This window comes from Ursus americanus, chromosome 17, assembly GCF_024610735.1.
Source record: "Ursus americanus isolate L20-20 chromosome 17, mUrsAme1.1.p, whole genome shotgun sequence".
NCBI classification, from domain to species: domain Eukaryota; kingdom Metazoa; phylum Chordata; class Mammalia; order Carnivora; family Ursidae; genus Ursus; species Ursus americanus.
In genome coordinates this window covers 13,697,465-13,723,189 of record NC_142143.1, presented here as the reverse complement: position 1 = coordinate 13,723,189, position 25,725 = coordinate 13,697,465, and the positions used below count along the sequence as shown (strand labels likewise).

General features: G+C 48.4%; 1 protein-coding gene across 2 annotated transcripts in view; it reads right to left on the bottom strand.

Moving 5' to 3' along the window:
- Positions 1–25,725, bottom strand: part of LARGE1 (LARGE xylosyl- and glucuronyltransferase 1) — a 513,664-nt gene that overhangs the window by 110,235 nt on the left and 377,704 nt on the right. For both annotated transcript variants that reach the window (XM_045779979.2, XM_045779980.2), the window contains exon 7: positions 1,299–1,403. In XM_045779979.2, coding sequence (XP_045635935.1) covers positions 1,299–1,403 — 105 coding nt within the window. The remainder of the gene's footprint in view (positions 1–1,298; positions 1,404–25,725) is intronic.

Genomic DNA, 25,725 nt, shown 5'->3' with positions numbered 1-25,725 from the left:
GTCACAGGAAGAAATTACACAGAGTGAGGCATGCCTGGATGTTCTGGCAAACTCAGCTAAGGAACGTCCCCCATCTCAAAGGATGGCCTTCACAGCACTCCCTGACTGGCACCTCTCTGGCTCCTCAGGGCACTGACTCTGAACCTTTTTTCCCTTGTCCTCCTCCAGCTTTGACCCCACTACGACCCCATCTCCGAACTCTCACCTCTGGAAGCTTGACTGTCATTCATTTTTCTTTAGCCTCTGGGGCCCCTGTATTTGCACCTGACCTCTTTGGAGTCTGACCCTGACCTCTCAGTGCTGACTTTTGGCTCTTCCCACTACAGCCTGCCCTTAGTCTCCAGGACCCTTGGGCAGCTCCCTCCCCAGACACCCACCCCATCCCAGGACAGCTGGCCTCAGATACCAGGTCCCTGGTCCTTCCGGGCCTTGCCAAACCTACTGCTCCCTGAGCTCCAAGTTCTAGTGCCAACACAAGTTACACGCCTGCATCCTTCGAGAACAGGGTGCCAAAGCAGTGATGAAGAGGATGAAGGGGAAAGGGCAGAAGGATCCAGAAGCACGGCGACAGACAGACATCAGCAGGCCTGAGCTTAAGGAGGGGGAGGCCGCTCTAGTTTCTTATGGGTACGTTCTGTGAGGTCATGGGCCATTTGTGGCCCACCTGGCACAAGGTCTAGGACACCTTAGCTACTCCACACGCAGTTGTCAAGTACAGAATGAATGAATGAATGATACCATTAACAGAGATGCTTTCGCCACTGAAATATTAGCAGAAATTATGTCACTTCTGACCAGAAACTTTCGGAATCAATAGGACGTCTGCTACTTTCCTTCCAGTAAAAAGAAGTATGAATCAGACGAATCCTGAATGCCTATGGTGAGCACAGATCCCGCAGGCCTCGCACGGACATGGAATGTGAGGAAGATAAATTTCCGTGCTGAGAAGCCAAAACTTTGGGGTTGTCTCTGTAGAATCATCTCTGTATCAGTGGAGCCAAGAATCTAAAGGTCATACCCCTAAAGAAGCCCAATGGGATCTAGGTCTGGAGGTTAGTCAGGAGAGAGGCTTTTTGGTGAGACTGCCACAGACCGCCAAGGTCTGATAGCTACTGTGCTCGTAGTCGAGGCTCTAAGAAAGAGCTGGAAGGTCAACCGCGTATTATCGCCCACCGCAGAATTCAGGCAGCCAGGTGGCCTCCTCCTGTGCTCTGCCTGCCTCCTCCCTCAGAGGAAGGAGCGCTGAGCCCTCACGTCACCTTCCGAAACGCCCGCCACACGCTGCCCTCACGATTTACCTGTGTTGTAGCCCCTTCCGAGGGCAGGCCAAGGGCGGTGATTTTTCCACAGGTTTCCCAGGTACCAGTCACTCTGGTTCTCGACCAAGCCCAGGACCTGCTGACCTGGAAAGTACAGAGAAAGCAAAGGTCTTAGAAGAAGCCAGGCCACATGCAACCGTGAGTACCGAGCAGCAGATACAGCCATGGTGGCTCATCACAACAGCGGCTCTCATTAGTAAGTGCCAGGCCCTGATCCACGGGCTTCACTTGTACTAACGTATTTACTTCTCACACTTCGCCAGCCCTGCCATGTGGGGGCCGCCCAGGGTAGCTAATGAACTTGCCCCAGGTCACCCAGTTACTCTGTGATAAAGTCAGAGTCCCAAACCAGCCAGCAGCCATGGGTCCACCCATCCCTTAGCTCTTGCAGCACCTCTGTGCTTCCTGGCACGGCTGCAACGGTCCCCACTGCACGCGAGTTCGCTGGCTTTGGGGCACCCGCCGAGATCATCTGCTGCCCACAGAGGGAGGATGTGCCCGCCCCTTGGTGCAGGAGATGGAAGCTCACAGACAAGAGCCCCCTTTGGGCTGCAGCCCCCTGCCCCCCACTGGTTTTCCTCTCACACCCACTTTATCTTGGGTCGACAAGCCAAGGTGTCCCGTCAGCATGGGGGTGTTTTCTAGAGGAGCAACTGCTTCTCTGTCCCCAGCGCTCGGCTCTGAGGTTGGCCTGTATCTGGTGCACCAAGGTCAACAGCGCAGGTGAGCCAGGCCTCTTAGCCACTCAGCATCTTAGGTGAGTCGGTCACTCCTCTCCAGTTCTTCGAGCGGCCCGTTCCTGGGACTCCAGGCCTTCTACGGGGGCAGCAGGGCATCAGATCCCTCTATCTCCCACAAGACAACCCTGTCACATCACTTGCAGAAGATATTCCCTGGGACCTATAATCAACTATTGTACAGACCGGGAAACCGAGGTTCATCAGGACCGTGATATGCACAACTATGATAGAGCCGACACATAATTCAGTATTTGTCTGATGCCCAGATTCCTTTCACTGACTCGGTGCAGTCTTGCTCACCTTTACAACAAGCCTTGGAGGCAGGAATTAAAAATCCACATGTTATAGGAAAAGAAACTGAGGCAAGGACAGTTTAACTTGCTAAGGGTCCCACGACTCATAATCACTGTCTTCCACAGCTAACCGATGCCTTCTGAGGCTAAAATCTTTTTATTATTGGCCAATCTGAGAAATACAGACCTTTCTGACCAAATGAAAGCCCAACAACACGCTAAGAAAAACACAGCGGTCCTCCCGGTACATCACACTGCGTGATATAGAACTTCCTTGGTGTGATGACAGCTCCCTGAAATGATGGCGTGTGGGTTCACTGTAATTTATTTGATCAATTTATCGAGCTCCTATCTAAATCATCACCCCAGCACAAATACATAAATTAGAGGCACGGGAAAAGTACTGCCACCCACTTTGTCACTGTATACGAGCACATCCAAAGCTTGTAGAATCCCTCAGAAAAACCCATCCCCAACTCAGGAAGGGCAAGAGCCAATCAATTCCGCCCGCAACAAGCTTGGGTGTATAAAACAGGGAGCTCTGAAAGGCAGGTTGTCCGCAGCTGAGAAAGCTGTGTGCCGCGTCCGGATGCTGGGACCTCGTTCAAGAGCTCATGTGATGACCTCGCATGGAGGTTGGTAGGGGGGCAGAGGGGCTGCAGAGTCCTTGGGGAGCTGGTTCACAATCACCAACGACCCCAGGTTTGGTATAATGCAGGATGTCACGTGCTCAGCTCTTTCACTGAATTCAGGGTAGCCACCTGAATTTCAGGTAAGGTCACCTTCGGCTCCCTGAAGGTCCAAACTCTGCTCTGGCATTGCCTGCACTGTGTTCGGCCCCGATCTATTTCCTCAGAAGCTTTCTCTCCGTAGCCTCCCTGCATTCCCGCCACGTGAAAACGTACAGTTTCACTGCTTGCGTTCTCCTGTCTGGCTCTTGCTCATATGGCTCTTGCTTGGGGGGAACTGCCCTTACCCTTGGCCAACTCCTGCCCAGAATCCCTTCCAGTGCGTCTCCACCCTGAAGCCACCTATGAACACCCCCTGAGTGTGAACCTTTCCCTGGGCTCACCCATGAGGTGGGACACAGCTCTACCTAGCACTTCCTCCCGGCACTTTTTGCCATCAGCTGACTTACGCCCCATCAAGGACAGAGAGGTGACACGCAGGCACATCCTCACCTCATCTGTAAATACCCACCCCTCCATCAGTGCAAGGGCAAGGGCTGAGTAGTGTCCAACACACAAATGGGCACTGATAAATGTCTCTAAGTACATGACATCTGGTGGGTAAACCTGTCCCGGCTGGAAGCCCCATAACGTTCGTGTATTAGTATCCCCACGTTTTCAAAGCTGCAGAACGTGTGCCCTCCCCTCATTCACCAAGATCCACATATTCTCCAGAATTCTTTTTAGAAGTGTCGAGGCATGAGAGAATTAATAGGAGGATGTGAATCCCACATTCCCAGATACTGAACCAATTTAGGGGTAAAAAAAAAAAAAGTGAGAACAAATGTCACCTTATTATTGCAAGTTAGAGGACTTACTGTAGATATTCATCACGCCAAAACCCCGACCCCAGTTTGATAAAGTTCTAGAAGGACCTAACTGTTGTGCTAGATGACGTCCAAAGAAACCCTTATGGATGGGCTTGCTCTCTTTCCAAAGCTTCCAGGGGAGGCTGCATGATGCTAGTTAAAAACAGCTACCACTTACATAGCACTCGGTACCTTCCAGCCCCGGCGCGCCAAACGGGTCAGGGTCTTCACAAGCCCACTTGCAAAACCCAGCTATCATTTTACTCATCAACAGAGCACTTAATGGATCCTTCTAAAAAAGCAAAACAAAGGCTTAGGAGCTGTTCATTATTTTGTATTTTCTCAACCAATGAATATTAAAATTACCTCTATCCTATTGCTAATGAAGGATTTTTTTTTAACCTTAAAGAGGGCTGGCATGTGTAAAAGAGTTTGCAACCACCGTGAGCAATGCAGCCCAGGTGCAAATTGAGAGCAGGGGAATTGGGAGAACATGACTGGAGGTTAACCAGGCGTCTCACTCCTCCTCTGGAGACCGAGACCTTGAGTTCAAGCCTTCAGCGGAGCAGCGGGCGGACTGGTGTTTCCAGGCGCTGTCACTCTCCCTCTGCAGTTTCCTGTCCGGGTGAGGAAGACGCCAGACTTGCCAGACAGAGCGGAGTGGGAGGAGGTGTCGATCTTGGTGAACGAGGGGAGGGATGCTCTTTCCAAAGCTTCCAGGTGAGCCTGGATGATGGTAGTTAAAAATAGCAAGCACTTATATAGCACTCGATACCTTCCAGCCCCTGGCGCACGAACAGAATTCCGGGTCTAGTTATCTGCATCAGAAAAACCCAGGTAATTGGAAAGCACGCTGAAGTCTGAGAGTTACTGACCCAGGTCTGGAAGCTCTGTCCCTGCTTCAGTCGGGGGTGAGGCTCGCTTGTGGGGTTCCTAGCACACAATACGCTTACGGCATCTATATCTTGCCCACAGACCAGCAGAATTCAGTGGCAGCCTCCAGCATTAGGCTGCTCGAGGACAGTGAAGGGATGAAGAAAAGGAACGCTGGAGCCAGACTGCCCAGGTTCAAATCCCGGCTCCTCCACTTGCTAGCTGTGTGACCTCACACAGGTTACCTAACCTCTCGGTGCCTGTTACTTCATTCACTTATAAAGGGAACTTCATCCGTAGGACATACCTTAGAATTCATTTTTTTTTTCTCTCGAGGCACAAGTTAATTTTGTGTTTTTTGCTTATTCCAATGTTACCACTCACAATGCCTGGAAAACCAGTGAAATACTCAGTAGGTATTTCCTCTTAACCTTACACCCAGGATTCCCTGATCCCGCTCTGTCCCATCTGCCTGGATTCAGGCATCTGGCGGCTTCAGCCATCTCCCCCGCTCCTTCCTTAGCTGACCCGGTCCTTGCTCTGCCTAGACATTGCTTGAGTTTCGTATCGGCTGAGGGTTTGCTGTGTCAGAGACCACACAGCAGACTAAGGAATCAAAGACAAATAAAACGCAGTCCCTGCCCTAGAGGCAGCTAGAAGAGGAGGCAGATAAACAATCATGAAGCAGTGTGGTACTCGTGGTGGCGGGAACGCTGAGGAATGGAGGGCAGGGAATCACTGATTCTGTGGGGGACGGTGGGGGAAGCTGGTGGGGCGCCCCCCAGGGTCACCTACTGCCTCCTTTGTTACACGATGACGGGCTCCACCTGCCCCGTCCACACAGCCCTCCACACTCCCAGGCTCCCCTGAGAACAGTGCTGCCTCACAACACCCTTCTCGGCAGAGGCCCCGCTGCTCCCTGGTGACACTCATCCTTTCCAGCTCTGCCAATCCCAGCTCCTCAGCCAGGCGGCATCCAGTCTCCAGTGGTCCACGTCTAAAGCTTTAGCCTGGACGATGTGACCCCATGAGGCCTGCCGTCCCATTAAGAGGTAACGTCTCTGGGGACTCCTCTTTGGGGGGCGGAGGGAGGACGTGGGCTGCTGGCGTGCTGCCTTCCTCCGCATTCCGTGGCGTCTCATCTCGTCTTCTTAGGGGTTATTATAATAAAACACCGTGACTAACAGAAAAGGCTTTGTCATTGTTTTCTGTACAGCCCTGTGGATATGATTAAGTGCACTGTTCCCCGTCTTCCTTACTCCAGGCACAAGTTAACTTATGAAAATGAAGCTGTCTTCTTTGCTTATTCATACATCACCACTAACAGCCAGACAAGAGCGAACACGCTTTGCTATTCTGCTGGGGCCCTGGTGTCGGTGTCACCAGCCAGCAGACGGATGGCTCCGGGCTGGGAACTCCCCTCGCTCCCTCCTTCCGCAGCTTCTGGCTCGAGGCAGGGCTCTGTTCAGGAGCTGAGGCCCCAGGAGCAGGGGATGGTGAGGCTTCCATGGGGCACGAGGGGCACAGACGGGGCAGACTGGGCCTTCGCCCACCACGTGGCAGGCAGGATGGTAAATTAGAAAGGCAAAGGGATTGCAAACTAGGCTGAAGAATGTTCTAGCCCTAGTTCCATAGGGCTTGGCCAAGGTCTGACTTTTTCTGAGCTTCACTTTTTTTAACTATAAAATGGCAAGAATAGAATCTGTCTCCCGCCTCCAAGAATGGATGTGCAGATCACATGACACAGGTCAAGTGCCTGGCTCCTGATAGGTGCTCACCTAAGGCACTGACCTTCCCCCTGTAGTGATGGTCACTGTGCGTGGTGTCTGAGACGTCCTAGCAAGTGCTGACGCTAGCTGCATAGACTGGACTCTGAAATCTGGCCCTACTGCCCCCACCCTATCCTGCTGGCCGTTGCCCCAACCCCCCTGGGCCTTTCTGAAGCCATCAGCTTCAGTGACACTAGTCTCTTGACTATTTTCCTCCCTCTGAACATTCTTTCCCTGCTTCCCCTTTGATGCTGATGCTCCCCAACTCCCGTCCTAAGCCCCCTTTTCTTCTACAGTTTCTCCCTGGATAACAGGTCTACTCCAGCGGCCTCAACTACCACCGACAGGAGGTCAATCCCCCATCTCCATGCCCACTCAGACGACTTTCCAGAGCTTCTACTCTTAAATCCTTGCTCTTCACATCCTCGCCATAACCAAATCCCACAGATTTTATCCACTCTTTCTCAAACCCGTCCCCTCCCCTGTTCAATCACCTCGTCAACCCGTCTCCTTTCTGGATTACTTGGCAGATCACACTTGATCACCTTGCCCTCAGGTGAGCCTTGCCATTCCATTCTGCCTACACAGAAATATTTTCAAAGTGCAAATCTGATCATTTTGCTTCCTTGATTAAAAAGCTTAATGCTCCCAGGCTCCAGCAGAGTGTAGATGGATGGATGAAAAATAAGTACTATCTATCATCGGCCATCGCGGCCCATCTGGAACTGTGAACTCTCTCTGAAGGGGTTGGAAGTGGATGCTTACGGGTTAACCTCTCCATGTAAACACCAGGAATGGGTAAGTTCTAGCTCCACTCACAGATGCTCCCAGGGCTGTCTCCTTATCCCCACCGCCCAGGAAAGCTCCTGGATGCACGCAGAGAGTCCGCCAATCACTGCTGCATATCAAACCAGCTCTGCTCATACCAGCAGGGGAATATTAAAATGTTATAACCAGGGGCTGCCCGGAGTATCAGCAGAGAAAGTAACAATGACTTCCCAACCTCATATTTATTCTAAAAAGCTATTTTAAAATAGTAAAGTCTTTAATAGTACCATCCAGGGCATGTCTGGGTGCAGGATGGATAATAATAAGGAACAAATATAGGATCGCATTACCGTTTACTAAACATCCTTTAAGAACTGCTGTGCGCCCGCCCCAGATGCCCAAGGCCGGTGGGTTCGGAATAATAAAGCATCCCCTTAGAAGATGCCACACAAAAAGGTATTTAAACAACCTGAATGGGTTGAGAAGGACTCTTTCTGAAGAAAGAGTTTCTCCATGTTTCTCAGATCCTACATCCTCAGTTCAACTCAGCCTAAATGCACTCGGGGATCACAGACATTCCTGGGCACAGCGACGGTCTGAGCACGCACCCTGGGACCGCCTGCTCTTACAGGTGCAGCCAGAGAAGGGGAGCGAGGGGTTTCGGGACATACCGCCCAAGGTTGGGGCTCCACACTGACTCCACACTGGCCGTGTTCTCTATGCATAAGCTTCTCCGATGTGGCCGCCTCTTCTTTCCTGGAACGTGAGTGTAAGTCTCACCTGGTTCAAATTCTAGCTCTCCTGCGCTGGAATGGTAATCCTGCATGAGTTCTTAGTTCCTCAGTTTCCTCCTCTGGCAAATGGTCAAGGTTATCTATTTCACAGGGCTCTGCTGAGACCCTTGAGCATGCTTCTGTGTCTCAGGTTCATACTGCACGGCCTTGAGTTGGGACCCATGTGGCTCTAGACGAAAAGGTCCTTTCATCAACCATTTGGCTGCCCTGGGGGTGCTTGATGAAGTGCCCCTGCTCTAACTGACTTGTTGTTTGGGGAACCTCGATTTCATTTAGAGATAAAGACCCCATCCTTGCTGACCTCAATAGCTGAGGGATAATCCCTTCTAAGAGGAATTAGAATCTGAGTCACTCTAGAAGGTAGAACTAGGCTGAACGAGTGAAGATTGGAGGAAGATAGATTTTGCTGCTTAGAAGCAAGACTGTAAGAGTTCCACTGGAGTTCACCAAGATGGAAACAAGCTGCCTTTCTAGGGAGCAGCTTCTGAACTCTGGCATGGTTCTGGAAGAGGCTGCACAATTCTGCCCTCATCCAGCAGGTATTCACCGAAACCCTACTATGCAGGGGGCTCAGTGCCAAGTGCTGGAAACTCGGCACTGCAGAAAACAGACCCAGTTCCTGCCTTCTGGATTTTACGATCTCTACAAAGAGCTTCTCAAATGGTTTAGCTCTCATCTGCCAGGTGCTATCCCTAACCTCCCTGACGCAGATTCTGCTGGACGGAGGCCTAGGGATTTCTCTGCAAAGACAGCCCCATTAATTCTCACGCATGGCAGGTTTGGGGACCTTTGGAGTGGGAGGTCACCCAGCAGGCATGCTGTGGGATGGGGATTTCTGCAATAGATCGGATGACCTTGAAGCTCCCTTCCAACCCGTTTGTGAGCTCTCTTTATCGTAAGCCCAAAGGAGCTTTCTCAGCATGCCCCTCCTGCTGTCCTGTCCCCGAGCACATTCTTCTCCACCCACACTGTATGTGCGTGCACACGGCTGTCTGGTGATGGGAGCCTATTTTCCTCAGGGCAGCCCCCTTTCTGGGAGTACTTTGTCCAGGCACTGGGATATGTGCTCTCCATGCACATATGAGTACCTTAGGACAACCCCATAAGGTGGGCACTGTACTTATCTGTATTGTTTGGAAGGGAAATTGAGGTTTAGATAAGTTACATCATTTGTCAAGGACCAGTGGCTGGGACCACAGAGCCTTGGCTGTGTTCACGTCTCTCTGTTGCAAAAGCCTAGTTTCCACACCTACATGCACCGTTAGGAACAATCTGCAAGGCATCTCCCTCCCCAAGTACCACTGCGGGCAAAGCTCCAAAGGACAGGAGAGAATGGGTAGAAAGTCTGGCCAAGGCCTATATGACCCGCACGGCTGTTCCTGCCCATGCTGCCACCAGAGGCTACAGGCCCAGAATACTGCAGAATCCTCTGAGACTAATTTCCTTCACCCTCAATCCCAGGGCGCTGAGCTGAGAGCACGTCCTACCCAGGGGCATCTAGGGAGAACAGAAGGACAGCCCAAGGCTCAGAAAAGAGTCTACAATCCAATAAAGGGCCAGATAATGATTCCATCTGCCAAGATACAAGAATAAGTCCCCACCCACCCTCTCGAGTCAGTCCCAAGTGGGCCCACATTAACTTAATTTACAGTTTAAAAACCCCTGCTAGATCTCAAATAATGATTTCTCTCTTCTTCTTCCCTGATCTTTGCTCTTTGGAAATGGGAAAAACTAAAAAGGAACTCAGGGCCAGCCATTGGGCTCTCTTCCAAGGCTGTTCTTATCACACCAACTCCCAGGACGCCTGGCTGCTGTCACCTCTCAGACGCGGCCTCAACCAGGGGAGCAGAGCTGGCCTGGATCCAGCTACAACCACCATCCATGGACTTCTTGGGTCTTTAAAAAAAAAAAAAACACGATTTGTTGGCATCTTTCAGATACTTTGTTCATGGACACTCCTTTGACTCACTGACAATAGTGCCTAGAAGAAATCATCTCACTCTTCCTACTGGGGCTGCAGGAAAAAGCACTTGTTGGTAGGATTCTAAGGCCACCAGAAAAGCTCTGGCTTTTCCAAATTATAGTTGACCCTTGAACAACACGGGTTTCAATGTGCAAGTCCACTAACATATGAATTTTTTAAAAATAAATACAGTACAGTATGGTAAATGTATTTTCTCTTCTGATTTTAACATGTCCTTTTCTCTAGTTTGCTTGCTTGTAAGAATACAGAATATAATACATGTAACATACAAAATATGCGCTAATCAATTGTTCACATGATCAGTGAGGCTTCCAGGCAATAAGTAGGTAAGTTTGGGGGAGTCAAAAGGTATATGCAGATTTTTCAACCGAGCGGGTGTGGGGGTGTTGGTGCCCCTAACCCTATCATTATTCAATCTAACCCCATCCAAAGTCAATTGTATTAACTGTGCAACCTGGACCAAAACTACTTGGTTTTTGAACTTTAGTTTTTATTTCTTTAAAATAGTGATTCAAAGGGGCACACACACCCCAGTATTCACAGCAGCAATGTTCACAATAGCCAAACTATGGAAAGAGCCCAGATGTCCATCGACAGATGAATAGATAAAGAAGATGTGGTGTATGGGGCGCCTGGGTGGCTCAGTCGTTAAATATCTGCCTTCGGCTCAGGGTGTGATCCCGGCGTTCTGGGATCGAGCCCCACATCAGGCTCCCCCGCTGGGAGCCTGCTTCTTCCTCTCCCACTCCCCCTGCCTGTGTTCCCTCTCTCGCTGGCTGTCTCTCTCTCTGTCAAATAAATAAATAAAATCTTAAAAAAAAAAAAAGATGTGGTGTATATATACAATGGAATATTACTCAACCATCAAAAAAATGAAATCTTGCCATTTGCAATGACATGGATGGGACTGGAGGGTATTACACTAAATGAAATAAGCCTCAGAGAAAGACAAATACTGTATGATTTCACTCGTATGTGAATTTAAGAAATAGATGAACATAGGGGAAGGGAAGGAAAAATAAGATAAAAACCAAAAGGGAGGCAACCCATAAGAGACTCGTAACTATAGGGAACAAAGTGAGGCTTGCTAGAGGGTGGTGGGTGGGGGTATGGGGAATTGGGTGATGGGCATTAAGGAGGGCACTTGATGTAGTGAGCACTGTGTTATATGCAACTGATGAATCATGAAATTCTACCCCTGAAACTAATAATACACTATATGTTAACTAAATGTAATTTAAATAAATAAAAATAAAAAAGTGGATGATGATAAAGTTCACCCTACTCCCATCATATGGTTATTTTAAGAGTAAAATAAAATGTTGTAAACTGTAAACTACTGTTCAACTTTAAGTATTACCACCATTAGCAAACACTTTCGGGTCTTCTGTAGCTATTACTCAATTTCCCCCATATAGTATTCCTGAGATTACAGCATTATTACTCGCTGATACTCTACATATGCAGAGGCCAGGCACTGAGCAACCTTTATACTTGGAAACATGGTCTGGAAGGCGGAAGTTGCCAGCAGAGGCCTCGGCGTGGCTGGGCAACTGTCAGGATAGATTAAAGACCAAATCTATCTTCTTAAGGCTGGTCCTTGGGTAGATGACAGAGATGTAGGGATGCTTATTCAATCAGAGAGGATAAAGAGGAACAGAGAGACTAAAACAATAAAGGGTCACCAGTCTGGACTATTCAGTACCAGGTTAATGAAACTTCGTATTTCGAAGATCTCTCTCATCGCCATGAGGTCAATCACTCAACCATTTAGCAAATACTTATTGAATACATATTAGTTAAGCACCAGGCTGGGCCATGGGGATGCAATGGTGGGTGAATCGCGAGATGGTCCCGACCTCAGTGCCGCTTAGGACGTATGAGTTTGCTAGGGCTGCTGTAACAAGTACCACAGACGGGGTGGCTGAAAGGCCAGAATTTATTTGGAAGTCCCAGATCGAGGTGTTGGCAGGGTTGTTTCTTCTGAGTCTTTCCTCCTTGGCTTATAGATAACTGTCTTCTCCCTGCGTCTTCACATGGTCTCTCTGTGTGTCCTAATCTCTTCTTAAGGACACCAGTCATATCACACAAGGGCCCATCCTAATGACCTCATGTTAGCTTCATTACCTGTCTAAAAACCCTCTCTCCAAAAGGCAACCCACATTCTGAGGTATTGGGGGTTAGGACTTCATCATATGAATTTGGGGGGACATAATTCAGCCCATGACATAGGGCAAGGTCCCTAAATAATCACACCAACAAATGTGGAACTGTGACCCTAAAGGGTTAGGGGAGGTGAGGTCAGAGGTCAGAGTGCTGCCAGGGGTCTGTAAGAGGGGAAGTCAGCCAAGGAGGTCATCTGAGGAAAGAAGGATCCTATCGTGATCTGAAGGAAGATGGGTGGGGGGTAGTGTATGTTAAGACCTTGTAGCAGGAAGCTTGACAAGGATGAAGGATGTGGTGTCACAGAAAGATACATGGTCTCTGTCTCTGGTTCCTGGCACAGAGCTCCTCAAACCCTTGGAATTTCCTGAGTGGTAAGGGTGATAGGAACATCTTTTGTTGTAAGGGGGTGACTCTTGGTGGGCCCCTAGAGAGCTACATGGAGGGCTGCTTGCCAGAAAGACAGAGTCTTGATTAGAAGCTTGGGACTTTCACCCCATTGCCCAACCTCCAGGGAGGGGAGAGGGGCCGGGAATGGACTTCATCACAAACGGCCAATGATTTAATCGATCACGCCTACCTAATGAAACCTCCATAAAGACCTAAATGATGGTATTCAGAGCTTATGGGTTGGTGAACACATGTCAGTGCTTGAGGGTGGTGCCCTCAGAAAGGGCATGGCACCTCCGCACCCCTCCCCCCATCTTGCCTTAGGCATCTCTCCCATTTGGCTCTTCTGAGTTGTAGTCTTTATAATCAACCACTAATAGTAAGTAAAGTGGGTTCCTGAGTTCTGTGATCTAGCAAATAGCAAACCTACATGAGGAAGGGGTTGAGGGAAGTCCTGACTCAGTAGCCAAGTAGAATGGAAGTGTGGGTAACCCGGGGCCTGATACTCACACCTGGTGTCTGAGGGGCAGATTGCACCTCACAGTCCAGGCCCACAGTGAGGAGGCTTCCCCTTGAAGGACAAGCAGGGGCACAACTGAAGGGTCTGAGGGAGGCAGGACCATCTGGTCAAGGACACCAGGCACCATTTGCAAAGAAGACAATGCAGACACTGCCCCATGGGGTGGTGCAGCATGGGGATGCCATACAGCCCAGCTACAGTCAGTGAGGACCAGAGCGATCGGAGTTTGTGTCTGAAAAGAACATTCTTGCTGCTGTGTGGGAGATGGATCAGTGGATGCTTGAAGGGTTTAGAAATCAAGGGTCTTATTTTTCTTTCATTCCTTTCCTTCCTTCCCCTCCCTCCCTTCCTTCCCCTCACCCTCTCCCTCCCTCCTTTTCTCTCTCTTTCTTCCTTTTAGAAATAGCCCAGTGGAAACACATATGCCTAGAGATGAGCAGAGAGCTCAGGGCTGCAGACACACAACACGGTCAGCAAACACCTTCTGAGGGATCTGTATGCAGGCGGCATGCCCGGGCCGAGGGCCATCGATACCAAGAGGTGGAGGTGAGGTGCTTGCAATCTACTGAGGGGGTGGGGCATGTGGGAACGGGGGCAGACTCTGCTGCTGTCGTAACCCTGGATCTCCCAGGGTTCCACATACCCTGGGGAGCACTGGAGTGCTCCCTCCCTGCTGGGAGTAGTGCTGTGGGGACAACAAGTTAGCCTATGTCTGGAGCCAATCAGGCTCTGGGAAAGAGGTGGTCAAGGCAACTTTACGAAATTACGTACGTGTCTGGGCGACGCAAAAAAGGTGCTGCTGGGTGTGGGGTAAGGCTCTGAGGAGGTGGGACTCACCCCTTAAAACAAGTCAAATCAGCACAGGGAGGAGGAGAAGGAGGAAAGGACAGCAAGGTAAAGAGGATGGGGGGGAGGTTCTCAGGCAACAACGCCCACACATGCCCTGGGGTCAGTGTGGGGAGACACAAATAATAATAATAAAATAAGGTACTCAGCTGTAAAAAGGAACGCAATACTGATGTGTGTTACAACTTGGTTGAACCTTGGACATGTTCAGCCTAGTGAAAGAAGCCAGACACAAAAGCTCACATACTGTATGGTTCCTTTTATATCTCTAGAGTAGAGACAGAAAGTAGGTCAGTGGTGAATGGGACACAGCAGGAGGGACAGTGGGGAGTGACGATTTGCTGGGTACGGGGTGTTCTTCTGGGGTGATGAGAATGTCTCAAAACTAGACATTGGTGACAGCTGCCTCCCCCTATAAACAACTAAACACTCCTGAATCGCGCATTTAAAAATGCTTAATTGGTTGAAATGATGTGAATTTCACCAACATAAAAGCTGATGACGATATAGCTACTATGGAAGGAATACTTGGTTTATGCCAATAGTAGTTTTGCACAGTTGATCCCAGTGAGTCTTCCCTACTGACACCGGAGCACACCGAGGCCTCCCCTCAATCCCCAGAGCTCTCCCGCTCCCCGCTCCCCAGCCGGTGTCCCTGGTGACCTCCTTCCAGGCCACTGCTTTAAATGCCACCCACGTGTTGTCCCCAGTCTGATTTCTACACTGGGTTCCAGAATCATAAATTCAACCGCCCATCTCACTTCTCTGCTTGGGACATCTAATAGGCATCTCAGACTTGGGACGTCCCATATCGAACTCTTGATTCTTCTCTTCTCCACCCGCTCTCCCACCCGTGTTACCCATGTCAGGAAAGAGCAGCTCATTCTCTCCATCTCTCTGGTTGCTTAGACCAGAGATGATGGAGTGGTTCTTTTTCCCTCAAGCTTTACCGAAGTATGGTGGAGTTCAATAACTCATTGATTTTTGGTAACTGCATGCGGTCACATAAGCATCATCACCAACAAGATACAGAACGGTTCCAACACCCTAACGTTTCCTTGTGGCCCTTCTGCAGGCGACCTACCTCCCTGAATCCCAGCTCCAGGCGACTGCTGCTGACTGTCTGTCACACTATCATTCAGCCTCTTCTAGGACTGCACATAAACAGAATCACAATCATAGAACACGGAGTTTTCCATGTTTGACTTTCTGTACTTAGCACAGTGTTTCTGAAATTTACCCAAGTTGTTATATGCATTAATACGGCGTTCCTTTTTATTGCTGAGTGGTATTCCAAAGCATGGACATACCACCATTTGGATGGAATCAAGAGTTCTTTTGCCTAAATTCAGCCTGGGCTCCAAGCTGCAGACCTGGGTATCGCTGGAATGCAAATGTCTTTTAGAGCATGAGCTCGTGGAAAGGAGAGGCTAATGGAGAAGATGACCAAGGTAGAATGCTGGGCCCCAAGATGTGCTGCTGTCGAACAAAGAAGAGTGAAGCCAGAAAAGGGGTCTCCCCCGTATAATGGCAGAAAGCTACCGTATGGTACTGTGTCAAGACGAGCCAATGGGGAAATCTAAAGGTAGGGATTCTAGACTGTCAACATATCAGCTCCTTCTCAATCTAAAATTTGCAGTTAGGCAGCCTTGACTCCAAAGCCCATACTCACCACCTTTCATCACTGCTGCCACAACCTTTCATTCATTCACAAGGTGCTCTATCTATGGTCAGATTCCCAACTGGCTTCCCTAGCACCATTGGTGAAAAACTGAGGTCTCCGTACTTCTTTCACCAACTTCGGATTCAAGTGTCTGGTTGTGATGCACATCCTTCCAGGAGAGAAATCAGTGGCCAGTCTTTCCCCCTGAAACAATCTGCTGGCCACAGCAGCCCATGGCTGCAGGAAAGCTGAGCCCCAAACATTCCTGTCTGTCAACGCCCTGAGGCCACATGCTCACACACGAAAACTGTGTCTCTCATGTTTAGAAAAGCCCCTCCGGGTCTAAGGAAACACCTGCATCGAGGATGAGGCTTTTTGTACTCTAAAAAAAACCCTCAGAAGACCCCATTGCAGTATCATGGCCCAGGATATCTAAGCTGCAAGGGCCTGGGAACTATTTTGGGCCGAACTTGTCATCTGAATGATAAGGAGACGGAAGGGGAGAGAAAGTCTGCAATCAGGGCCGTGTGGTATGGTGCAGGCGCTCTGTCCTGGTATGGTCTCCTCTGCCTGCACGTAACATGAATTGAGAATTTATTATTTTCAGGACACTAGGCTTAAAAAAAAAGAGAACACACTTTGGCAGGTGCTGCAATGCTCCTGGAGCATTTTAGCCTTTTATAGTCTCTTTTGCAAAAGTGACTACAGATATTCCAAGATAACCAACACAGGTATCACGTCCGACAGTGTCTAAGGAACAGGCACCAAGGGTTGGGTGGAAAAGCTCTGAGGGTGTCTTGAACTGAGCCCTGGACGGAATACTGAACAGTGTTTAATCCTGTTAGGCACTGTGCTAGAGGCCACTTCATCCTGTGACCAAGCCTGCAAGGTCAGTATTATTATTCCCATTAACAGGTAAGGGAGGTTCAGAGATAAATGCCACCAGCCCAGTATCCCACAGGCTAATGATGGAGCTGGGATCTGAGTGTGACCCCAAAGGCTAGGTGGTGTTTCTCTGGGATGAAGATAAAAGGGGAAGGAGAGGGGATTAAAAGAAGCTTTCTATACTGGAGAAGTGTTAGAGATGGCACACAAGAGGGATGAGATTCTCAGAACTTAGGCATGGACGATTTATGAATCTGGCACAAGCCACCTGTCTTTTGGGGCATTTCACTACAGACTTGCAACTCAATCAACAGGTAGCCAAGTGCAGGAAAAGAGCTGAGTCGCATTATCCACAGAACGTCCAAGTACTGGACACTGGGTCTGACCCTGGGTGAAAAGCCTGTAGACAAGACAGGGTTCTCCCTCTCAGAAAGGCCACAGGTTCATCAAGAAAACAAAGCACGTGACCAAATACGTGGCCTGAAACGTGTTATGACAGAGGCATGCCAAGTGGCAGACTTCGAAAGGACATTAGAACAGTTTATCAGACGGGGTCCTAGTAGAGTTAAAAATACTACACTTGGAACAACCGTAGTAATCATCTCGTCTAACCTTTTCACGGCATAGCGGATGGAACTGAGTTACAGCAGGGGGAAACGATATGCCCAAAAGTACGCAACAGCGTAGAGACCAGAACCCTTGCTTCTTAACAAAACGATGCTTCTCCGCGGCTCAGGGTCAACGCGGGAAGGAAGGCTGCTGAAATCAACAGCGGGACTGGGATGCGGGCATGGACCCTGGTTTCCTCCAGGTCTTTCCACACACTCTTCTCACACAACACCTGCAGAAACTAAACAGTACACATGCCACATAAACCACTGGGATTCCGTGAGCTGAGTCACTCTCTCTAAGCCTGCTTATTGCCGTCGCCCTCGGAGAGAGGCCTTTCTTAGCAAGCCAAGGGCAACACACCTATAACAGTCAACTAATGGTCTCCTCTTGGCATGGTATTACATCACCAGTAACAAAGCACAAGACCTTGCTTTTTAATAGTTTTGATATCTTTTCTGATGGAGACTAAAGGAAGACTTCCAAGTTCAAGACAGAAAATAATTTTGTTTGGGGAAAGTCACGGAAATGATTGGGCTGTGGTGGGAGAGAGCCAAAGAGAGGATGCGTGTGTGTGCAGATAAGCAAATAATTCTGAACAAGGTGCCAGCATTCTAATCGAGATTTGTTCACCCATCCATCCATCCATCCATCCACCCGTCCACTCATTCATTCATCCAACATTCATTTATTAAGGGCTGAGTATGTGCCAGGGACTGCTCTGGGCTCTGAGTTGTAAACAACAACGACAAAGCCAAAGACCTTAAGGCCCCGTCTCATTGGCACAATCATTTCAGTGGAGGAGCCAAGCCATAGTAAAGTGCCAAGTGGCGCTGAGATCCCATGACAGTAAAGTAGATGAGGGGATCGAGAGGGATGGGAGGAGGGACCAGAGCTTACCAGACAAGACGGGGGGGGGGGGGTGGAAAAGCACAGCTGAGGTGACATTTGAGGAGAAAGGAACCTTCCCTCTGCTCACAGGAACGCCAGGGCAAGGAGAAAGAGTGGCAGACGAACGGGAGCCCCCAGTGCTGAGGCCTCCAGGCAGCTCCAGCCTGTCCGTCTCCGGTGAGCTGGCTGCATAAAAAAGCTTTTGCTGAGGCTCAGTCTGGAAAAGGTCACCGATTTAGTAGCAAGTGGCAGGCGAAAAATCTGCCCGGGATGACATGTGTTCCTTATTTAGGGCTGAAGGCTGCTGGAGAATGAATAGGTCGGAAGGCATCGGGCTGCACGGTGTACGTCAGAATAACGTTTCAGAGCCATCAAAGGAGGGAAACAATGCCCATCTTGGGGAGGGAAGGACAACTGCATTAAAACTACATACCCCGAAGCCCAGAAGTTTAGAAGTGCAGGGGGACCCCCTTGAAGATGGCTACAGTTTTTCCAGCCTCTTTTTTTAAGCCAAAATTTAGTCATTCCAATTCATTTGGACTGTAACTTACAAAATGCTCATTTCCTTTGCGATCGGAAATGACGCCTGCACGATCTGCTACTGCGGTCCTGCCAAAGGCCTGGGAGAGTGGAGTCACAGTGAGGGGTAACCCAAAGGCCTGGGAGAGTGGAGTCACAGTGAGGGGTAACCCGCTGAAGGCCGGGCGTGGAGGGATCTCAGAACGCGCATAAGTGAGCCACGCTGCCTGGGTCTGTGCTGCACGCCCATGTCTGGCCTCCCAACTCTCCCCGAAGGACACTGCAGAGCTTTACACAACTTCCCATTGCATTCACTGCAAGGATGTTACTGAGGACAACATCCACCAGGCCAATCTTCCCCTTGGAAAGTCCCCGGTAGACAACATATATTCTTTTGGAGCAAGTACCCTCTGACTGAGAAGAGTTATTTTTAATTTTTTTATAATTTATTTACTTATTTGAGAGAGAGTATAAGCTGAGGAAGGAGCAGAGAGAGAACAGACTCCCCACTGACTGTGAGCCTGATGTGGGGCTCGATCTCAGGACCCCGAGATTATGACCTGAGCCAAAATCAAGAGTTGGATGCTTGACTGAGCCACCCAGGCACCCCGAGTCAACTTTTTTTTTTTTTTTTTTTACTTTGGCAGCCAGGAAGCTCAGAGTTCAACTTTAAAAACAGTGCAGGATACAGTGAACCTTGTCCATAATGTATTCTATCTTTTCTTATAAGTTGTCTCAAGCCCTTTGTAACAGTGGGCTATAAGTGAGTAATAAATGAAACAGAATGTTTGTGCACACACAGGGCCTGTTTGGTTTCTGTTTGCTTAAACTTCTTACATGGTTTCTCACTCACATGGTTATAGGTGAGTTTTTGGAAACTGTTTCCCATTTTCCACTTTCTGGTGGTGGGGCAAGGACAAGATGACTCCGTTGCCACCATGTAAAGGTTTGGAATTCTCTTAGAGGCAAGACTTTGAGATGCGGTCCTTTCGCTACTTGCTAACTTGGACAGTGACACTTTCAGTCGGGTCTCCCAGAGAGCACCCCAAATTGCCCCAGCACCGGAGGCTAGAGTGCATAAAGCAACAACCGAAGTGCAGAGTCAAGGACAGTCAAGGACAAAAGAGTTCCCCCATTTCGCCGAGAGTCCGGGTCCTTCACATCGACCTGGACCTGCAGCACCACTGACCAGTAGCCTGTGGCCAGCCCTTCCTCATTCTGCCTCTGCATCTGTCTGTCTCTCTCTCCTGGATGCCAGTTTTTGCATTGGTTCTGGCTGAACTCGGGCAGAAGGAACCTCGTACTGACCTCCAGTTCCTATCATCATTTCACTTCCTGCAGCTTCTGCTGCATGTCTGGGCTCTCTTAGTTTTCTCAGAAACCTGAGAAATGGGAAAACCACTCATTTTATCCTCTTCCTGCTGCATTTTGAAAATATATCAGAGGCTCTTTGTTGAACCACCTTTAATCAATGCACTGGATTAAGGATCATCCGACTCCAGGAATCAGAGCTCTTGCGTAGGGTTCAGTAATCATGAGGAATGGCAAGGAGAGAAGCCCAGGATTTAACATACTAGCTCTGTGAGCTATATATGCCGTCATCACAACACTAAAGGTAGCAGTGTAAGTCATGAAACATTGCTATTTTATCCTCCAACAGTTACATACTTACATGCTGTTGCCCAAGGAGCAACTGCCCCATAAACCATTGATTATATTTGTTTACCATTTGCTGTTGGGTGAATATTCGTGTATGCCCCAAATTCTTATGTTGAAACCTAACCACCAATGAGATGGTATTTGAAGGTGGGGCCTTTGAAAGGTGATGAGTTCAGGAGGGCGCAGCCCTTATGAACAGGATTCGAGTTCTTACAAAGGACACCCCAGAGAGATTCCTCACCCCTTCCACCATGTGAAGACACAGAAAGGAGATGGCTCCCCATGAACCAGGGAGCAGTCCCTCACCAGACACCAAATCTGTGGGTGCCTTGATCTTGGACTTCCCAGTCTCCAAAACTGTGAGAAACGAATGTTGCATGCAGTGTATGATATTCTGCTAGAGTAGCCCAAATGGATGAAGACCCCAGACCAGGTACATACTGCTAAAAGCAATCCACAGAGAAGAACTCTCAGATAGCGTTAATGTGGTTCAGAGAAGGTCTGCCATTAGGATGTTTATAAGACTTGACCAGGTCACCTTTCTTTCTTTCCTGGGTCTGTAAAGGGAGGGAATGGATTACAATGCATGGAGGGCCTCCTGTCCATCCTCCCAGTCTCCCCCAGGAGTTTGTTACATGGACCGGAGCACAGGGCATGCAGAACAAGGTCCACTGAGTTCTTTGGGATTTCTCCACTTCCGTGCTTCTGCCCATCGGGCCGTGTGCTAACCAAGAATGAGTTACGGATGTTCCAAGACCTGTTTATGCACGTTGCTATTGTTGCAATTAAGTGTGTTAAGTAAATATTATGTAAACTGATTAATTAGCAGTGTGAAAAGAGAGCTGTCTCCCTGAAAACTAAATTGCATTCGAGAAAGATCTCATGATAGTGGTGAGTCACTAAACAATGGCTATGGTATTTGACAACTCAGACAGGTAGTAAGAATCAGGTTGGATTCTGTATTCCTGTGCTTGAAGAATGTCTTTGGTACGACCTCTACATAAGTGAAGTTGGAAATAACATGAGTGTAGGCTATATGAGACAAACACCATGTAAGGATAACCAGTGGACCCTAGCTTGAGAACAAGGTGGACTCTCGAACACGTCTATTTACAGCCATGCTTCATCTGTACACGTTCTCCCCTTATTATTGGCCATCTTTGTGACACAACACGAGAGTTCCAGGCCAGGCACAATTGTTCTGAGATCTGGACATCCACTTTTGTGAAGTATTTCCACAAAACAATCCCAAAGGTCCCTCCGAGTTCTGACAGTCTTCGATCCTACGGCTGTCAATGACCTCATAGCTGCTTAAGACCTAGGCACAACCACCAAGCCACCTGTACCAAAAAGTCTCACCTATGATCTAAGGACTCTGACCTATCTTATTATAATTGATGTTCCCCACCTTGGGTACTGTTATTCTTTCTTTGAGACAGGAAGATTTGGGCCAATATTGTCTTCCTACTTGTCAAACATAACGTTTTTGGTTTGCTGGTGACTTCTAAATGCATGCCTAATCAAAGTGCGGGGAAATCATAAACATCTTACAAAGTCCTTTTGGCTTTCTGCTTTTGTGCTTGATGTTTTCCATTTCAATTAACTCTGTATTAAGGAGTCACTGAATGCAAGGCATCAGAGAACGGAAGAACCTGTTAGAAATGCAACCTTTGAGCCCCTGAGAGATTCAATTCCATTTCACTTAGGCAATTTTTGACTGCGGCTGAGTCAGTCACCTAGGTGCAAGCCTCCTCGTGGGGCATCATTCTCAAGAGCTTGTATGTGGGGCGGCTGCGTCTCTGAGCTAACAGAACTCAACATGCAGTCCACTCGCCTTCTGTAGATTTGGGATGACATGCCAGGCGAGAATGAGGAAGCCGAAGGGGGCTGGAGGGAAAGACCTAGACAAGGAACAGGGGATCTGATCCAGTGAAATAAACTTCTGCGGCTTATACAACTCAGGCAGACAGAACCTTTCACTTGCAAGCTTGCAATGTGAGAAGTTTCACGGCTGTCAACAAAGCTAGGCACGAGGGCAACGTGCGTCCACTCTGTCTCCCGCTGACGGTCACTTGCACGGCATCACCGAATAAGATTTAAGGACAAGCATATCGAAGAACATAACCTAATAACAACCTTTCTGGGCAGAATTTTTCTTCTTTGATTCAATGAACATTTAATGAACATCTAGGACATGTCATGGATGGTTATTATGAAATGAAAAAAAAAAAAAGAATGAGATAGAACTGCTGACTTTGAACACAGGACAAATAAAAATAGGAGCCACTTATGTGCATGAGAGACACAAGACAGTAGCAAATGTGCCCCAAATGGAACCTAAGTAAGTGCCATGGAAATAGGGCGATAGACTAATTCTCTGCAACCAAGAGAGCCAGATGAAGGCGCACGGGGTAGGTGGCATTTGCTCTGGGTCTTAAAAGGATGAATAAGGTTTGGTGGGCAGATTAAAAGGTGAAAGGTCATTCCAGGCTGAGGAAAGACCCTGAGGGTAGCAATCATATAGAGCCATGCACAGTGAAGGGGAGGCTGTTTACATATGGAAACACTGCAATCCTGGTTTCAAGTCCCAGCTGAGCCACTGGCTCCTTGTGTGTCCTTGCAAAGTCCTTCACCCTCTGACCTTTAGTTTGCTCTTTGTCATACAGGGCTGATACACCCTACTTGCAGGTTACTGCAAGGACCAGAGATAAAGTATGTCGAGTATCTACATTGGTGCCCGGTACTTAGAGTTGTTCAATACATGAGCTGTGGTTTTTACTGTTATTACTAGGAACTAAATCTGGGACGGTGGACTGGGGTCAGCGCGGGCACAGAAATCTGGTCTTGACTTGTATGCTAAGCTGAGGGGGCATCCAATTTGCTAAACAAGAAGAGAACATGAAAATAATCCTTGTCCTATAGATCCCTTAGGGATAGTAAGAGCAATAGTAACAATAACAGGAGTGTCCATGAGACACTGTACAGGGCATTTAAAATACATTGTTTCATTTGTTTTCCAGGAACCTCAGAAGACAGATATTACCTTCCATTTAACAGAAATGGAAACCGAGGCTCAGAAAACAGAAATTCCTTGCCTGTGGATATGCTACTAATAAGCGGCACAGCTGGGATTCAAACCTAGGTCCTTCCTGAGTCCGATTTGCATGCCTCATGAACTGCTTAGCGTCTCCATTCAATGTGGATCTAGGGACGTGGTCCACGGTGAAAGCCTTTTACAGGTTACTGAAGAGTAAATTCAAACAAAACTCTCCTGACAGAGTGGTACGGCTTGGTACAGCTTGGAGTCATACAAGAAATGGACCCAACATTCTGAGGGTTGTCTCCTGTCCAGAATCCTCCTTGCTGAAATTCTCTTTTATGCTGCACCTGTCAGCTCAGACAGCCCACTCCACACCCTCGGGAGGACCTGAGAACAACGCAGGTGGGTTCTTGCTCTGTAAGCTGGAACGCTGGTGGCTCTGAGCCCATGCAATGGGCAGACATGGGGACGGGCATTAGCCAGTGCTGGGAATCTCATACCACAAGCTGGGCCAACTCACATGATCGTGTTACACCCGCAGAGAGAAGATGGCTGCCTCTGGACATTCCCCAGGGGCCCGCAGACACATGGGGCGATGCTGATGTTGGATGCTTACACATGGTAAAGCTAGCTGCAGCAGTCAGAGAATGAGAGGGAATGTTTAAAAAGGGCAAAAAGCAATTTCCTCCTCCATAAAGCCTTCCCCAACTTCATGGGCCAAATTTAGCTCTCCTGCTGTGCTTCCATTGCTTCTGGACCATGTCTTCATTATAATAATTATCTCTTAGTAGCAGCAGGCATCATGATCCTCTGGGGAGGTTTTTAAAAAGTACATGCACTTGGCCCCCATCTCAGGAGATTCTAATTTGCTAAGTTTGGGCTGGGCCAGGGAGTGAGTAGTTTTAAAGAGCCCCCCGCCCCGAGACATCAGTATATGACAGTATGGGGGACAATATATCCTGAAAAACAAAACAAAATCTTGGTAGAAAACACCTAAAAATGCTGGATAAAAAAAAAAAAATAATGTAGGGGTGTGTGTGTGTATAAAAGGAAAAAAAAAGAGTAGGTAAGAACGTAAGGATAGGGTGGCCTGGGTGGCTCAGTCGGTTAAGCCTCTCCTTCAGCTCAGGTCATGATCCCTGGGGTCCTGGGATTGAGCCCCAAGTTGGGTTCCCTGGAAGCCTGCTTCTCCCTCTCCTACTTCCTCTGCTTGTGCTCCCTCTAATAAATAAATAAATAAATAATATCTTTAAAAAAACAAACAAAACATAAGGACAATCCTTAGAGTCAATAAAGAAAATTGATTAGATTAGAAAGCAAGCATAAGCCCACAGAGGTAATGAAGCTGAAGGCCGCACCTGAGCTGGGGAACCTGTCTGTCGTGAGCGTCACGGAGCACTGGTTGTAATGAGCCAGACGCAGAAAAAAGAGACAGACTAGGACTATAGGAGTATGCCAAAGCAGGCTGAGAAACAACGCCCAAAGCCAGGATTGCACCCCCCCCCCCGGAAGTCATGTGCTTGGTGAGTGAAGCCAGCCCTGCAGAGGAAGAGGAGGGACACTTGTCTGTCTGGGCTCCGGGTCTGGGTGAAAGACAGTGACAAAGAGGTCTCTACAGAGGGTTCTTCACTTCAGACCTATCCTCAGGCATTTGGGGGCCAGAATTCATAGCTGTCTTTTCGGTCTGAAACCACTGTGAATACAAATCCTCTCTGGAGGCATGTATTTTAAAACCTGACATCAAAGAATTCTCATAGATAAATTTCCAACTCTCGCTCGCTCGCTCTCATGCCCATACACACACCAAGTCACAAATTCTATCAGAAAAGAAACCCTACAGAAGTCAGAATGCATTGGACCCCAAGAGACTGATTACTGAAATTGTTACATAAGAACATAAGACAGACCCATCTATTAAGAAGTAACGAGAAATAGGCAGTGGTTTAAAAGCATATCCCCAAATTCCTTCACACTCTTTCCACGAAAAGGTAGGGTCTAATCTCCCGGCTACTGAATGATTCACTTCATGCCCACCTACCTCACATTGTTTGCTCACTTTGATAGAGGCCAGTCTCCATGAGATGAGGACACTCGAGAGGACTGTGGAGAGGCCCAAATGGAGGGAAATAAAGTCCCTAGCCTACATCAGGTACCCACTTGCCAGCTATGTGAATATACCTTGAAAGTCAATTACCCAGTGTCTTCAATAAATGGTGCTGGGCAAAATGGTTAACCACATGCAGAAGAATGAAATCAGACCCCTATCCTACACCACTCGCAAAAATTACCTCAAAATAGATGAAGTACTCCCATATAAAAAAGAAACTATAAAACTCCTAGAAAAAAATACAAAGGAAAAAAGCTCCTTGACAATGGCCTTGGCAAAGATTTTGTAGGATAGGACACCAAAAACACAAGCAACAAAAGCAAAAATTAAGGAGTGGGACTATATCAAACTAAAAA